Here is a 15,977-nt window from a genome sequence, read left to right as displayed (position 1 = left end):
CGAGAATGGAAATTTTAGATATTTTTCCTTCAGGAATAGATTGTTGAAAATTAAACGTTGATGGGTAATTGAAGACTGGAGGCAGACGATGGAGTTTGAGAAGATGATGGAAGAGAAGAAGAAAAGATGATGCAGGCGACGAATGCGAGAACGTGTGTAACACAAATGACAAGCAAGATAATATTATTTTCAAATTTTACAGATTGCATTTAGTAGTAAAATAATTATCTTGAGGTTTGAACATAGTATTGATTTCAGAATACTATTTTATTAATGAAAAAACAGAGCTTCACTAAAAAGAGTCAATATTTTGAGTTTATTTTATCTCTGAGATTTTAATATTTAAGCATCAAACAAGAATGATAAAAATCGTGGAGGCCTGCAATGTTCTTCAAATTCCAGCAAGAAACATAGGTATTATCTTAGATGACAATATTATTCAAAACTCCCTCCAATGAACTATAAAATGCCTGCGAGTTTCTCATTTTTCTTCATCCCTAAACTTGGCTGAATACTCAACAAAGAAGAGAGACAACAATGGCGCTCAAGAACTTACTTTCCCTTATGGTTCTTCTTGGCGTTGTTGGAGTTTCCGTTGCAAGACCATATGATAACCCATTTAGGAACTCACAAAGTAACCCACAAAGTAACCCAGGTACGATGGGTAATCTTGACCTCGACTACTACCGCTATAAGTGTCCGCAAATGGAAGACATTGTCCGTCGTGTTACAATTCAATATGTCTCTCCCAAGCCAACTCTTGCTGCTGCGCTTCTGAGGATGCATTTTCATGATTGTTTTGTCAGAGTAAGTTAATGACATGTTTTAGTAATATGTGAGGAATCATGACTGGACAGACTCACATCTTTTATATCCTAGCTAGTGTTTTTTTTAATGAATAAGACCACACTAACACTTTTTTTTCTTTTTGTGTGTATTAATCAAATTAAGGGATGTGATGGTTCCATTCTTCTTAAATCACCAAACAATGATGCGGAAAGAGATGCTCCCCCCAACTTGACATTGAAAGGCTACGAAGTGGTCGATGCTGTCAAGTCAGCGCTCGAGCTAGAGTGTCCTGGTGTTGTTTCTTGCGCTGATGTTCTTGCCTTGGTCGCTAGAGATTCCGTTTTAGTGGTAACATGCATTTTGCATTCTCTCGTCTCAAAACCATGAACATTGTTGTACGTACTAACTTATTTTGCTCATTGATTGGTTTCCTAGATAAGAGGACCATGGTGGCCTGTTCCATTAGGGCGGAGGGACGGACGCATCTCGAGAATTTCTGAGGCTAACTTACCATCTCCTTTTGCCGACGTAAATACACTGAAGAAGAACTTCACCGACAAGGGTCTTAACACTAAAGACCTAGTCGTCCTCTCAGGTATACTTCTATACAAAGTACTCAATATACATCTTTGGGCTTGTTAAGGATGATATTGTCAGCTGAGTATAAAATAATTTCTTGAACAGGGGCTCATACCATTGGTGTATCTTCTTGCGGTCTCATCAGCAGTCGTATCCACAACTTCACGGGCAGAGGCGATTTTGACCCAGCGATGAACCCTAACTACGTTAAAGAATTGAAGAGTCGGTGTCAGCCAAAAGATGTCAAGACCATAGTGGATATGGACCCAGGCAGTGTCGATAAGTTCGACTCTCACTACTTCGACGCTGTGGATCAGAGGAAGGGTTTGTTCATATCTGATTCAGCACTTCTCAATGACTGGGAGACCAAGTTATACATTAAGACGCAGGTGTGGACCGGTGGGGCTTCCTTCAACAGGGATTTTGCAGAGTCAATGGTTAAGCTCGGTTTCATCGGGATTCTTACCGGGGATCAGGGTGAGGTCAGGAGCAGATGCGATCTTGTTAAGTAATTTGGAAGTTTCTGTTTTTCTCATATGATTGAAACCCTTAAAAGCTTTCTTCTTTATTATTCTGTTGTATTATTATTTTTTCATCAAAGTTCTTTGTGTTAAAATAATGGTCTCTGAGTCCTTTCTCCAGGAATGTTCTTTATCTTTGAATTTTCGGATATATTATTTTTATGTAAGTCATGTATTTCTTTCTTTCACAGGTGTTATCAATAATAAGTAACAATCATTGTTTTAATTCTCTTTTGAGTTTGATATTAAACAGATATCCAAAAAGCTATACTAGAAATACATTTTCATTAGAGATTGAATTTGAATCAAAACAGAACCAAATCACGTAGCTTAAACAGTCTTACACCATGGTCTCAACCTTTTATTTACATCCGAAAAATGACGTAACTCAAGTGACATTTCACACAGCCTTCACACAAGAAAGATTTGGAACCCTGGGAAACTAATAAGGAAAGTTCCCTGGCTTTACTAAGAGGGAAAATGGTTTTTCTCATGAGTCATGACGCCTGTTTAGAACAAACCTTATGTAGGGAAGAAGTAATATTTGGCTTAAAATGTTTGATATTTGTTATAAAAAATATATAAGGAAAAAGATTTGATATGATAATTCAATGAGAAGACAGCAGGAACGTTGTCATGTATCTACTTTATTAAAACAGAAGTACATATATAGAATAACTCTAAAAATTGCACAATAATTACAATTCAATGCCACTGAATATTTAATAAACCTATTTTTAAGTATTGCTTGTCTTTTTCTGATATTAAATAATTTCCTAAACAAACTACTAAAGATTTATTTTTTGGAAACTTACAAACTACCAAAGATTGCATTAATAATTGACATGAGTATGATATAACTTACGCACGAAATTAATTCACTTACCATATGAAGAGCGCAAACGTAGGTTATAACATGAATCACCTTTTTAGTTTATTTAACATGCACCAACATTAAATTATATAAAATTTATGTGTAATTCGATTCATAGAAAAAATAAACAAAGAAACATATTCTTCATAACAGTTGGACAATTTCAATTCAAACTTCTTTTACCATAAAATCACAAGTTTAGGATTGAAAATCATTCTTTGAAAATAATTAATAAACTTAGCTTTAAGTAGTTAATGAACAATATTGTTTTAAATTTTATGTAATTATATTTTTATTATTTATCAGTAATAACTAAAAATAGAAGTCACATAAAGAAATCCTTTATATAATATATAAACATATTATGTTACATATATTATGTTACATATATTTTCATATAGCACCATATATTTTAAATAATATATACAACAATTTTATTATACATTATCATAAAATTTTTGATCCATAGAAAATACATTTGTGCGGATATAAGAGTAATATTTTTAAAAATATGGATGATACAATTAATGGTTTATAAGACAAAATAAAATTACTCAATTAAACATTTATTTAATCAGGTTAATTTTTAAAATATGTATTATCACTTATACGAATAAATACTTATTACAAGTTTAGATCAAATTCCTAACTATTTTAGCTAATTAAAATTTTCAAAAAATAGATATTTTTTGAAAAACTTGGTAACCAAGTTTAAATCCATATATTAAGTATTTTTATAATTTTTAGTATAACAATAATATTTAGAAAGTTAACCAAGAAGCAATTAAAATTAAACATTGTACTCATAAATTAATTAAGTTGACATATATTATCAGTCAAAGTTGTTATGATCTTTCCTAACGTGATTTATAAAATATTTTCACAATATATTCTACGAAATATTTTTATAAAATTCAAACCGAATATTCTACGGAATAAATTGTCTACAATATTTTTATTTTCTTACAAATTTTATAACTAATGTATCAATTTGTAATACCATACTAATTCATATTTATTTATTATCTTAGTTTTAATTCAGAAAATTACTTTTTAGATATTTATACATAAATCAAACTGTAAAATTTTTGGATTAGTTTATATGAGTCTAATAAATATCAATCATATAATTTACTGTAGAACGCAAAAAGGTTATTCGATGTAATTAAACACATTGTTATTTCTCAAAATATTATATTAATACCCATATTATAAATCATGTATAATATTTAGTATAAACAAAGATAGAAATGAAAATTAACATCCGCTCGGTCGAGCGGGTCAAAATCTAGTTTTTTTGTTAAAGAACATTGTAATATATTGAAGGAAAGGTTTCTGGTTGTTTGTAGCGAAATGATTATGTAACTTATAAAACGTGATGAATAATCAACTAAACATGAGATTCCAAAACATCATACAAAGGAAAAATGAAATACTCTTGTCTGAAAACAGACTTGAAGGAACGAAAAAACATACAAAAAGAGTTACTGGGAAATTGCTGAATCAACCATCCAAAGAGTGAGCTCTTATATTAACTTGATGAAACTCAGTTGACGAAGGCACATCTCTTCCTGATCTCTCCTTTGTTCCCGGTGAGGATTTCAACGAACCCGAGTTTAACCATTGACTCGGAGAAATCTTTGTTGAAAGAAGATCCAGCCGTAGCAACTTGTGTGTCAATGTAACTTTTAGTGTCAGGGTCATCAAGAAGTGTTGAGTCAGATGTGAACAAACCCTTCTTCTGAGCAACAATGTTAAAGTAGTGAGAGTCAAACTTCTTGACACTCCCTGGGTCCATCTCCAGTGACGTCCTGAAATCAGTTGGCTTGCACCTTTTCTTCAATGCCCTAACGTAGCTAGGGTTCATGGAAGGGTCAAAATCGCCTTTCCCGGTGAAGTTGTAGATACGGCTGTTGATGAGACCACAATTAGAAATTCCAATGGTGTGAGCTCCTGCATAAAAAAAAACATTCTAGTTCAGCTTAAATGGTGACATCAGGTTTTTATTAACTTCAAGGAAAAATGTACATACATACCTGAGAGAACGACAAGATCTTTAGTGTTAAGTCCCTTGTTCAAGAAGTTTTGTTTCAAAGCAGCAACTCCCGCGAATGGGGATGGTAAATTAACCTCAGATTTTCTTGAGATACGTCCATCCCTACGGCCCAGTGGAACCGGCCACCATGGTCCGTTAATCTGTAAGAAAAGCATTAAGAACCAAGTTAGAGCAATCCCAATGGAGGTTTCTTAACATAAGCTCTAAAAATACATATGTTGAGAAACCCTAGTTGAGATTGTTCTTATATAGACTTCTATTTCAAAAAAAAAAAAATTTAATAACCTAGAAGTATTCCAAACCTATGAAATAGCCCAAACTAATCACTAAGAAAAGATTTTTGGAAGGAAAAGAATGCAGTACCACTAAGACAGCGTCTCTAGCAACTAAGGCAAGAACATCAGCACAAGAAACAACACCGGGACACTTCTTCTCTAACGCTGCCTTGGCAGCATCGACCACTTCGTAGCCTCTAATAGACAAGTTAGGGATAGCGTCTCTTTCTGCATCCTTGTTTGGAGATTTCAAAAGAATGGAACCATCACATCCCTATATGGATCATCGTAACAAGAGTTAGCATTGTTCTTCATATATCCATTGTTACAGTTCTAAAAAGCAAAGTGAATGTAAGCTTACTCTAACGAAACAATCATGAAAATGCATCCTTAGAAGCGCTGCGGCAAGGCTCGTCTGGCGAGAAACATACTGAACTGTGGTACGACGGACAATGGCTTCTGCATCCGGACACCTCTGTTTGTAGTAGTTAAGGTCAAGACCCTTAGGGTTAGCAACTGAAACTCCAACAACGCTTAGAAGAACCGCAAGGACAAGAAGGTTCTTGATCGCCATTACTCTCTCTCTCTCTCTCTCTTGCTCGTTTGTTTTGTTGAGTATTACCGAACAAGAAAGGTAAGAGGGAGCTTGGAGATGAAGATGAAGGAGAGACTCTTAGGCCTTTTATAGATCATCCAGAGACCTTGAAAACGTCCATGGAGAAGTGTCAAGTGGGATTTAGATAAACCCATTTGCAGTATTCCTCTTTTCTTAATTTAGGTTTGAAAACAGAGAAGGAGGAGGACATTGCAGGACTCCACTATCTTTTCTATTTTGTTAAGTGGTTGAGTATAAAATTTTCACAGAAGCGAAACAACTCAAAATCATGCAACGACTAAGAAAGATTCAAATCCTCTTTTGCTCTTTGAAAAGCTATTGACTTTGGACAACATGTAGTTAGGGGGAATTATTTTATTAGTTTTTTGCTCTTAAAGTTGAAAAATACTTATCGTATGTGGAATCCACGTTCTGACATTAGCTTAGAAAATCATCCAAGTTGCTAAATCTAGTAATTGGATCTCATATGGCTTAATGTACTGCACTCTCTTGTGGGACAAGTAACAAACTATTTCCGGAACTTTCTAGTTGTGATTATGGATACTTTTCTATGATGACGGGCCTTAAATTTTATTTCAGTCTTACGGCCCATCTAGGAAGGCGGAAACAAAATTTTAACAACAATTTTTTTTCAAACAATTTTATTATATAGATTTCGGAAACAAAATATAACCGTGAATTCCAAAAAAAAAAGAAAAAAAACAACAATTTTATTTTGGTAACTCTTTTTTTTTTTTTGGAAGGCGGAAACTCATACTTTTTTACCAACAATTTTATTTTAGATTTCGGAAACAAAATTAACCACGAATTCCAAAAATATTCTACCAATTTGTTTGACCAGAACAGAATGATGCTATTAGAAAAAAAGAGGTATACACCATTATGGTTTTCTTAATATAATCGGTTGGATAAATCTTAGATCATATTTCTTTTTTTCAAAGACATGTATGTTTTTTTCTGATGTCTCTTAGATCTGTTTGGAGAAACACAATTAGTACTAGAAAGTAAACTTACTTGAAAATGTACTACTCTATCTATCCGAGTTTGGAATATTTTCAATTAATGTTAGAAGGTGTACCAGCTAATTGTCTGTTACGATACACAATGTTATCTACATAGGCCGAAACTCAAGTTTAAACCGGCCAAGTGACAATAGTTTAGTTTGCATCGACAATCAAAACTTAGAATCAACATGGATACACGCTGAATTTCCAAAGATTACCATTACACTACCACTTCACAGTGAAAAATTAATATAGCATAGCACCAAAACTGTAAACATGTTCACACGATCAGAAAACATCGATAGCTTCAGTTCAAAATTCAGACGATTTATTATATTTGTCATGATCGCTTCCAACATCTATTACGGATCCTTTTTCTGCGCTGACCTTATAACAGTTTTTGTATATGTATATGTAGGAGTTCTTTTTAATTTAACATTTATAAAAGTAACAGGAAAAAAAAACTCAAATGTTAGGCATTGAATTATTAGTTTTTGTTAGTAGGAGAGTACGAAGGAAGAGGAGGTTAAGTGCAAGAGAGGCATGAGAGCAGTAAATGGGCTAAGCCATGCAGCCTCTGTGTTAACATTCAATGCTAAGAAACTACTCGCCACCCTATCATCATATACGTACACGTACAGCTCCATCTACATACGCGTGATACAAATCAGAGATTAACTTTTACTCTTTTAGTCTTGGTGATTTTATATTAACTCGTTGACAATAAAAAAGAGTGTAATAGCTTACGGAATAATGAAGTAAATACGCAGTATCTTCATATATCTTCGAGTGATAAAGAACGTATAACTACATATGAATGCATGAGTTAAAACTATAAATTAGTCTTTGTCATTTAAAAAAAAAATCTGTATTTAAAGAGCATAACTGCACGCAAGTATAAGTGTAACTAGTGTTCCCAAAAGAACTTTTAAGTATATAAGTATTTTAATTTACGTCTGATAAATAATTATGTAATTATCACGTATATATATCTAGAATTTAAAAGTCCTTCTATTTATTAATTAAATAGTAAGACATTTCGATTGTTACATTATCTATCTCCGCTAGATTGCGCTCTCTCTCTAAAAGCGTGTAGGATAATTAAGTATCCCTCTCTCACCATTTAATTTCATCGCACCCTCTCACACCCTCTGCCATTACTTCTCTCTCATTTTCCTCTCTCTATCTCTCTCTCTCTCTAAGATTTGTACCTACCTTTCAAACTCTTTGCCAACAAACCGCTTCACAAAACTGGTTTTCCGACAAACAAATCTCAGACCAGACACCGATATCGATTCCCTCCACTCTCCCTCTAGGGTTTCTTCGCCTCTTCCACGCAGTGTATGTTTCGATCACCCCATCATTTATCGGTGATATTTAGTTTATCATAATATTTGAGTATAATCTTTTCTCAAAAAAATATTTGTCGAACGGATTAGATCAAGAGAAAATTGGATAAAAAGGACACATCCAAATTGAGATTGTCTCATTAGAACTTAACCACTGGATTTTAGGAAATTAGGATTTATAATAATGTTAATACTAAACTACCCCTATAAAAACTGAATTATTGATTAACTAAAAATAAATATTAATCTTCTTAACACTAAAAAAAGAAATACTAATTCCCGTGATTAACTATAATCCCTCATTAACAAAAAGATACCCTAATCCCTCAATTTTCTTCTTCGTCGCCTAACTCCTTCCCTCTTTTACCATGGCTTTTTTTGGAACACCTTCTACCATGGCTAAATCACTATTCTATCTCTCCTAGCTTCTTCCTCTTCGTCAATGATGGTAAAGTCACTTTCTCTACTCTTGATTTTTGACAAAAACGTTCTCAACATATATCTTCTGCATCTTCCAAGGATATATAGAAAACATCCATTCTTTAAGTAACCCATGTCACATGACACAGATGGTAGCGTTCCTCTCTTGTGGGGGAACTGATGCTGAATGCCATATCGTTCTTTCTGATGATGTTGAAACCATGAAAAAAGGTTGTGGTAAATATTTTGCGCCATTCCCTGAAGGTAACACATGAAACTAGTTTCTGGTTTTTAATAGACATACATAAGTAATTCTTCTTGGACCTAAGTGCACATACGGTGTATACTTGTATAATGCAGGGTGTTTCTTTACCTCCTCTAGAGGCTTGACGAGCTATGGGTATCCATTGAACGAGCTAAAGCCTGTACTGTGGGTGGAAAGTTCCGGTCAGGTGTGCAGTGTGGCAATCAAGGTGGATTCTGAGGCTAAGAAAGAAAGCACAGTGCCTAAACTCGAAAGCATCCAGAATTGGTCCCAGCAAATTTAGAGGCAACATGTGATTTTGGCTGAGTTTTTTTTCTTACTTTGCTGGACTCCATGGCTGTGTTCCACAGATTTAAAGTTTATCACTCTTTCACATACTGACCATTCTAAGTAGTAAGAACTCTATGGATCTACTCTGTTGCAGATGTACTTGGTGACATGAATCTATGAATAAACGACTTATAAACTTATAATTAAGTGCATACGAGTAATAGATATCTATATGTGAAGTCATGTGGGTAAATATAGTAGCGATGAGCAAAGAAAAAAAAACTGACATACATTTGTACGTAGTAAAACATAGAGCTCACTCTTGTATCCTTTAAGAAGGCATAATAAAGCCTTGCTGGAGGCTAAATATTTCAGATTTTTACTGAGAAAAACTCCTTTGTTTGACTCTGTTGGCTGTGCTCAACAGATTTGTGATTTGGTCGTTTTACTCTCAAAACGCCTCTTACTACTTTGCAGCTCTATTTGGTAATAATAAGCTATTTACAGACATGTATGATTCAGTGCATGCATATGATTTACATCAGTCACGAGTAAATAATTTCCTAGCTTCACTAAAGTCGATGAAAAAGAGAGAAACAGAAAGAATGAAGAGTTCGGGAAGAGGAGAAAAATGTGGGAGAAAATATTCTCTGAGATATTTAAAATAGATTTAAGAAACATCTATAACTGAATATGGAAATTTCCATATTTTTCGGATTTGTCTAGAAAACGTAAATTACCTAACTCAGAGCACAGTAGTATACGTAGAAATCATATTATTCATAATGCATCACATAAGGTAAAAGGTACATAAGCTTAATTTCACAAAAAGTACGCGAGTTACATCATAGATTTGTGGTTATATGTCGTTATATATCCTTAGGTAGAGTAAAGACATATTGCTAGATTGTAATGTTACATAATCTATTTAAGATATATGTGACAAGGAAATCTATATAACGTTATATACCATGGGTATAGCGATGTATAAAACTTATAGTTCGATTTCTATATAAAGTAGATTACCAGAATGTGTATTCTAACCGCGGTTAGAAAACAAAATAAAATATGATTCCAATTTTTTTTGAAAAAAAGATAAACATATAAATTGTCATACTTATGTTTCCAATAGTTTTCATATTTTTGTACATTTTTATAGTTAAGTTTACTATTTTTCTCATAAACGAAGGGTAAAACATGTCCAAAATTGTTAAAAGTATGAAAAATCCTAAAATGACAAAGAAAAATTTAAAGTGTCTCTTTTTTTCAATTCTCCCTTAGATCAATCCTCGTAAATTTAATAGCCTATTCATAAGACTCTCATTTTCACGATGATTTTATAGCGTCTGTGTTGAATGTTCAGTTAGTCATTTATTTTCCGTCTTAATTTTCATTCTTTAACATTAATTGATTACTAAATAATTGTTATGTTTGTAGATGAAATACTCCCAATATTATTGCAACTCATCTCTTATCTTATTATCTGACTTTCTAATATCTTTTTTTAGTTTCAGTTAATTTCTGCATATGAATTTCTCCAGACAACAATAAAGAGGAAGAATTAACGTTAAAGGTTCGTTTCTCTTTGTATATTCTTCTTTATACAGTACGTTTGTTATCATATATAAAACGTGTATATAAATCACATGCATACACATATTTATCACTTATGTGTAAAAAAACGTCATATATAAACGATGTTGATACTAAAAATAGCTGGAGAAATTTAATAAATCACCTAGGCCTTATGTCACGTAGGCTGTAAGTTGTATAATAACTCCTATGTTGGCCCTAGCACCGTGCACAGACATAATAATATTTTTCATTTCAAGTTAAGAAAAAAAAATTAAGCAAAAAAAATTAGTTCTAAAAGATTGGAAAATATTTTTTTTTAACAATTGCCAAAACCTGCTAATAATTACTAACGTGTTACCAAAAAAAGTATTTACTAACAAATGAGTCCAAAATTTCTCTTTTCTTCTTCTCTTTCCTCACTCCTATATCAACTATTCTATTAAAATTAGAATTTAAGGGGTTTACTCTAAATCAAATATAACAAATCATTATACATCGAAATTAGTATTTGAGTTATCAAGTGATTTTCATTTACACTACTATATACAAATCTTAGTCCATTTAAAATTTTATTCTTAATTAACCTGCTGTTTAGCTTTTTCTATAAAGCAAAAAAATTCGGAGGTTTGAATATTTTGTGAAATTCATTATTTTGGTTGGTTATTTAATAGCATAATAATATATGAGTGTGATGTTTTTTTTTTGTTTTTTTCTGAAAGGCTCTTTTTTCTTTTGCTTTCAATCAGTGGGTCCTTTGTTTCCTACAAGCATCTGCAATTTCTTCGTTTTTCAATTTGCCTATACCCTTTTGTAACATCTTCAAGAGGAAGATAGAAAACTCCAAAGTATTATAGTTGTTAACGTGGAGAAAGTATTGCCATACGTTTTCACAATCTTGGTGAAATTTCTCTTCTTCTCGACTTGACTCGACTCGTACCTAAGAAGGAAACCTATTTTTTGCCAGCTCACAAAACTTTCTTCTCTTTTTGTTTTAGGGTTTGCTTTCAGTTTCCAGCATAAGAAACAAGATGTTCGAGCCAAATATGTTGCTTGCAGCTATGAACAACGAAGATAGCAACAACTACAACCATGAAATAAACAACAATAACAATGAAGGGTTTCTTCGGGACGATGAATTCGACAGTGCGAATACTAAATCGGGAAGTGAGAATCAAGAAGGAGGATCAGGAAACGATCAAGGTCCTCATCATCCTAATAAGAAGAAACGATATCATAGACACACCCAACTTCAGATCCAGGAGATGGAAGCGTATATGCATATAATTCACTTAATAATTCATTTCTTACTTTTTCAATATTTTCCATTTTTTGTCAAATTAGTATGATATTATTATTTTGGTTGTTAAATAGATTCTTCAAAGAGTGTCCTCACCCGGATGACAAGCAAAGGAAACAACTGAGCCGTGAATTGGGTTTGGAACCTCTTCAGGTCAAGTTCTGGTTCCAGAACAAACGCACCCAAATGAAGGTAGATAAGTATATATACTCTTATGACTACATACATTTCTGGATATATATTAGAGAATTTTCATTTATATATATTGAAAGGCTTGTGTTTATGCTTAGACGGTCAGACCTATGCATGTGATCTCAATCACACTCATTTTAGTATATGATTATGAATTTCATATATATATATATATATATATATATATATATGCCTAATTAACGAATGAGAAAATCTTTGGTGGCTGATATAGAATTTACTATATTGATTCTGGTAGAACTTTGGCAGATTTAAAATCTTGTCAGTCAAAACAATTGACTTTTGTATACTTTTTGTCTAGTACTTTTTTAAATTGAAAAGTTTTTCTTTTGCCAAACTATACAGCTATATAAAGTTCTTTAGCTAAAAAAACAAAAACTTGCCCATTTAATAACTAGGATAGAACCATAATTCATAGTTTGAAACGTTTTGGACTCCTGTGCCTACGTTATGCAAATACGGGGAAACACATTACGTGTACACAGGCGTGTTATGTACGTATAATACCTATACTTTTCCTCTTTTAGTAAAAATCATTTGTTGCTTCATTTTACTCAAATTAGAAACTATAGTTCTATAATTTAGTTATATATGATTAACAGCAACAAAACAGAGGAAAAACTAATTAACTATATAAATTATTATGGGAGACACCATAAAAATAGTTTATTCGCGCATGCAGAACCACCACGAGCGACATGAGAACTCGCATCTTCGGGCGGAAAACGAAAAGCTTAGAGGAGATAACCTTAGGTATCGAGAGGCTCTTGCAAATGCTTCATGTCCTAATTGTGGTGGTCCAACAGCTATTGGAGAAATGTCCTTCGACGAACACCAACTCCGTCTTGAAAATGCTCGATTAAGAGAAGAGGTATGTGGATAAATTGATCAAATCCATATCTATAGATTTTACTGACTTTAATTATATATACTTTAACGAAAAATTTAAAACATATATTCGTGTGGGAAATAAATAATCTTAAACATATTAACTTACGGAAACGAAGAGAGTATTTCAGAATAACAAAAATGAAATAACTAATAACGTTAGTTCTTCTTTTGACTCAAAACGATATATATGAAACATATTCTCTTCTTGTTTGTCATCAAGATCGATAGAATTTCCGCCATAGCAGCCAAATACGTAGGCAAGCCAGTCTCAAGCTATCCTCTCATGTCTCCTCCTCTTCCACAACGACCTCTAGAACTCGCCATGGGAAATTTTGGAGGCGATGTTTATGGAAACAACTCAACCGATCAGTTCAAGTCCATCACTGCACCAACAGAGTCAGATAAACCGGTTATCATCGACTTAGCCGTATCTGCAATGGAAGAGCTCGTGAGGATGGTTCAAATGGACGAGCCTTCTTGGATAAATTTGGTTTTAGACGAAGAAGAATATACACGGACGTTTCCTAGAGGAATTGGACCTAAACCGGCTGGATTTAGATCCGAAGCCTCACGGGAAAGCGTGGTTGTGATCATGAATCATATTAATATTGTTGAGATTCTCATGGATGTGGTAATAAACATTTTCATTTTGCATATTATAAGCATTCTTCTATATGTAAGAGTTTATAACATTGATATGTTAATGCAGAATCAATGGTCAATGGTTTTTGCGGGGATGGTTTCTAGAGCGATGACATTAGCGGTTTTATCTACTGGAGTTGCAGGAAACTATAATGGAGCTCTTCAAGTGGTAAATGTTTTGTCTTAACTCTCTTGTCACAATGTAAACCTAAAACTAAACAAAGACTTGGAACTCAAGTAACCACACTGCTTTCTCAGATGACTGCAGAGTTTCAAGTTCCAACACCGTTGGTACCGACCAGGGAAACTTATTTTGCACGCTACTGTAAACAGCAAGCAGATGGTTCATGGGCAGTTGTCGATATTTCATTGGATAGTATCCAGCCAAATCCACCGGTTAGATGCAGGAGGCGAGCTTCCGGATGTTTGATTCAAGAAATGCCAAATGGATACTCCAAGGTGACTTGGTTGGAACATGTGGAAGTTGATGACAGAGGAGTTCATGACTTATATAAACACATGGTTAGTGCTGGTCATGCGTTTGGTGCTAAGCGTTGGGTAGCTATTCTTGACCGGCAATGCGAGCGGTTAGCTAGTGTCATGGCTACAAACATTTCCTCAGGAGAAGTTGGAGGTATAAACATATTCCTTGTTTCACAAGTAATCTCTCTATAAGCAGAGTTATAGTGTAATATATTGATGAATGTGCAGTGATAACTAACCAAGAAGGTAGGAGAAGTATGCTGAAACTGGCGGAGAGGATGGTTATAAGTTTTTGTGCAGGAGTGAGTGCTTCGACGGCTCACACATGGACTACATTATCTGGTACAGGAGCTGAAGATGTTAGAGTGATGACTAGAAAGAGTGTGGATGATCCAGGAAGGCCTCCTGGTATTGTTCTTAGTGCAGCTACTTCCTTTGGGATCCCTGTTCCTCCAAAGAGAGTTTTTGACTTCCTTAGAGATGAGAATTCAAGAAATGAGGTAACCATTTTAGTTACTAACAACTCGGTTCTGACTTGGAACAGAGTTTCAATTAAAGTTTTCAATAGAATAGTTATGAAATAAAATGTTACAAACCAAATAAAAGTCAAATATATAATCAATATTAATTTTAAGTTAAGTTCAACATTCTAATTTTAAATATTTATTAGCATGAAATATAAAAAATTAGAAGCAAATAATATATATATTTTTTTTCTAACGACATATTTCATTATTAATCTTGAACTTGTACATAATCTTCATGAAGAAGATTATAATGATGGGAACATCATTATATTTGAGCTACGATTTCTGGCAAGAGCGTCTGCCACCTTATTTGCTTTTCGGGATACCCAATTAAAATATATTTAAAAGACAAAAATAATTAATAAAACTAGTTTTTGATAACATATTACAAACAAATCTGTTGTGGTCCGGATTTAAAAACACTGGTTTCAATTAATCTTTGTGAGACATTGCAGTGGGACATTCTGTCAAATGGAGGAGTTGTACAAGAGATGGCACATATTGCTAATGGGAGAGATACAGGAAACTGTGTTTCCCTCCTTAGGGTTAATGTGAGTAGATATGTAAACTCTTGTTTTAACTCATCTGATCAAGGCTGATAATTTTCAATCTTTATCTTATGTCACAGAGTGCAAACTCTAGCCAGAGCAACATGCTGATTCTACAAGAGAGTTGCACTGATCCTACAGCGTCATTTGTGATCTATGCACCAGTTGATATTGTAGCGATGAACATAGTGCTTAATGGTGGTGATCCAGACTATGTGGCTCTTCTTCCATCAGGTTTTGCTATTCTTCCTGACGGTAATACCAATGGTGGAGGAGAAGGAGGGTCGCTGTTGACAGTTGCTTTTCAGATTCTGGTTGACTCGGTTCCCACGGCTAAGCTGTCACTTGGGTCTGTTGCAACTGTTAACAATTTGATTGCTTGCACTGTTGATAGGATCAAAGCTTCTATGTCTTGTGAGACAGCTTGAAAAACGAGCGAACCTCACAAGAGAGTTTTTTTTTTGGTGTTGAAAGGGGAGGAGTCAAGAGCGAACCTTACAAGATATAGACCATTGAGCAAGGTTATGTGTTGTAGTGTCAAGTTTTGATCTGCTTATTTGTTGAAACTATAAGCAGTGAAATTTTTTTATACCTGAAAGTGAGAATGCAAATGGTGTAAAGAGGTTCGGGAATTGACTTCCCCACCAATATACTTGGTCAGAGATGCTTTTGAGCTTTTCTTTTCTTTTTTTGGTTTAGAGGGACCTTAATCAAGAAATTTGAAGTTTGTATTCTTTTAGGTTTAATTTTGTTTATATTTTCTGCTTCTCTTTCACTTGTTTATTT

At 33.7% G+C, this 15,977-nt stretch overlaps 3 protein-coding genes across 5 annotated transcripts; 2 read left to right on the top strand and 1 right to left on the bottom strand.

Annotated features, from left to right (window-relative positions):
* Window positions 1-522: 522 nt before the first annotated feature.
* LOC108860847 (peroxidase 1-like) lies at window positions 523-2,111 on the top strand. Its single transcript, XM_018634697.2, has 4 exons — window positions 523-807; window positions 952-1,137; window positions 1,225-1,384; window positions 1,474-2,111. Exons 1-4 carry the CDS (start codon window positions 538-540, stop codon window positions 1,878-1,880), a joined length of 1,023 nt encoding a protein of 340 aa, XP_018490199.2. The 5' UTR covers window positions 523-537; the 3' UTR covers window positions 1,881-2,111.
* Window positions 2,112-4,111: 2,000 nt separating this feature from the next.
* Window positions 4,112-5,680, bottom strand: LOC108860722 (peroxidase 1-like). The gene is made up of 4 exons (XM_018634575.2): window positions 5,456-5,680; window positions 5,183-5,368; window positions 4,800-4,959; window positions 4,112-4,716 (listed from the first exon to the last, which is right to left on the bottom strand). Exons 1-4 carry the CDS (start codon window positions 5,666-5,668, stop codon window positions 4,310-4,312), a joined length of 966 nt encoding a protein of 321 aa, XP_018490077.1. The 5' UTR covers window positions 5,669-5,680; the 3' UTR covers window positions 4,112-4,309.
* A 2,158-nt stretch (window positions 5,681-7,838) lies between these two features.
* Window positions 7,839-15,974, top strand: LOC108857597 (homeobox-leucine zipper protein HDG2). Of its 3 annotated transcripts, none has more exons than XM_018631596.2 (11): window positions 7,839-8,055; window positions 10,533-10,591; window positions 11,589-11,863; window positions 11,965-12,082; window positions 12,783-12,971; window positions 13,212-13,622; window positions 13,701-13,802; window positions 13,892-14,267; window positions 14,345-14,616; window positions 15,099-15,194; window positions 15,272-15,974. In XM_018631596.2, exons 3-11 carry the CDS (start codon window positions 11,622-11,624, stop codon window positions 15,617-15,619), a joined length of 2,154 nt encoding a protein of 717 aa, XP_018487098.1. In that variant the 5' UTR covers window positions 7,839-8,055; window positions 10,533-10,591; window positions 11,589-11,621; the 3' UTR covers window positions 15,620-15,974. The 3 variants fall into 3 exon arrangements, with proteins under 3 accessions (XP_018487098.1, XP_018487097.1, XP_018487099.1); XM_018631595.2 differs by having other exon boundaries at window positions 10,527-10,591; XM_018631597.2 differs by lacking the exons at window positions 7,839-8,055; window positions 10,533-10,591 and adding an exon at window positions 11,368-11,491.
* The last annotated feature ends 3 nt before the right edge of the window (window positions 15,975-15,977 follow it).

The sequence above is a fragment of the Raphanus sativus genome, chromosome 5, assembly GCF_000801105.2.
Source record: "Raphanus sativus cultivar WK10039 chromosome 5, ASM80110v3, whole genome shotgun sequence".
Lineage (NCBI taxonomy): Eukaryota > Viridiplantae > Streptophyta > Magnoliopsida > Brassicales > Brassicaceae > Raphanus > Raphanus sativus.
Note: the sequence above shows the minus strand (reverse complement) of the source record. Positions and strands in the feature narration are given on the sequence as shown.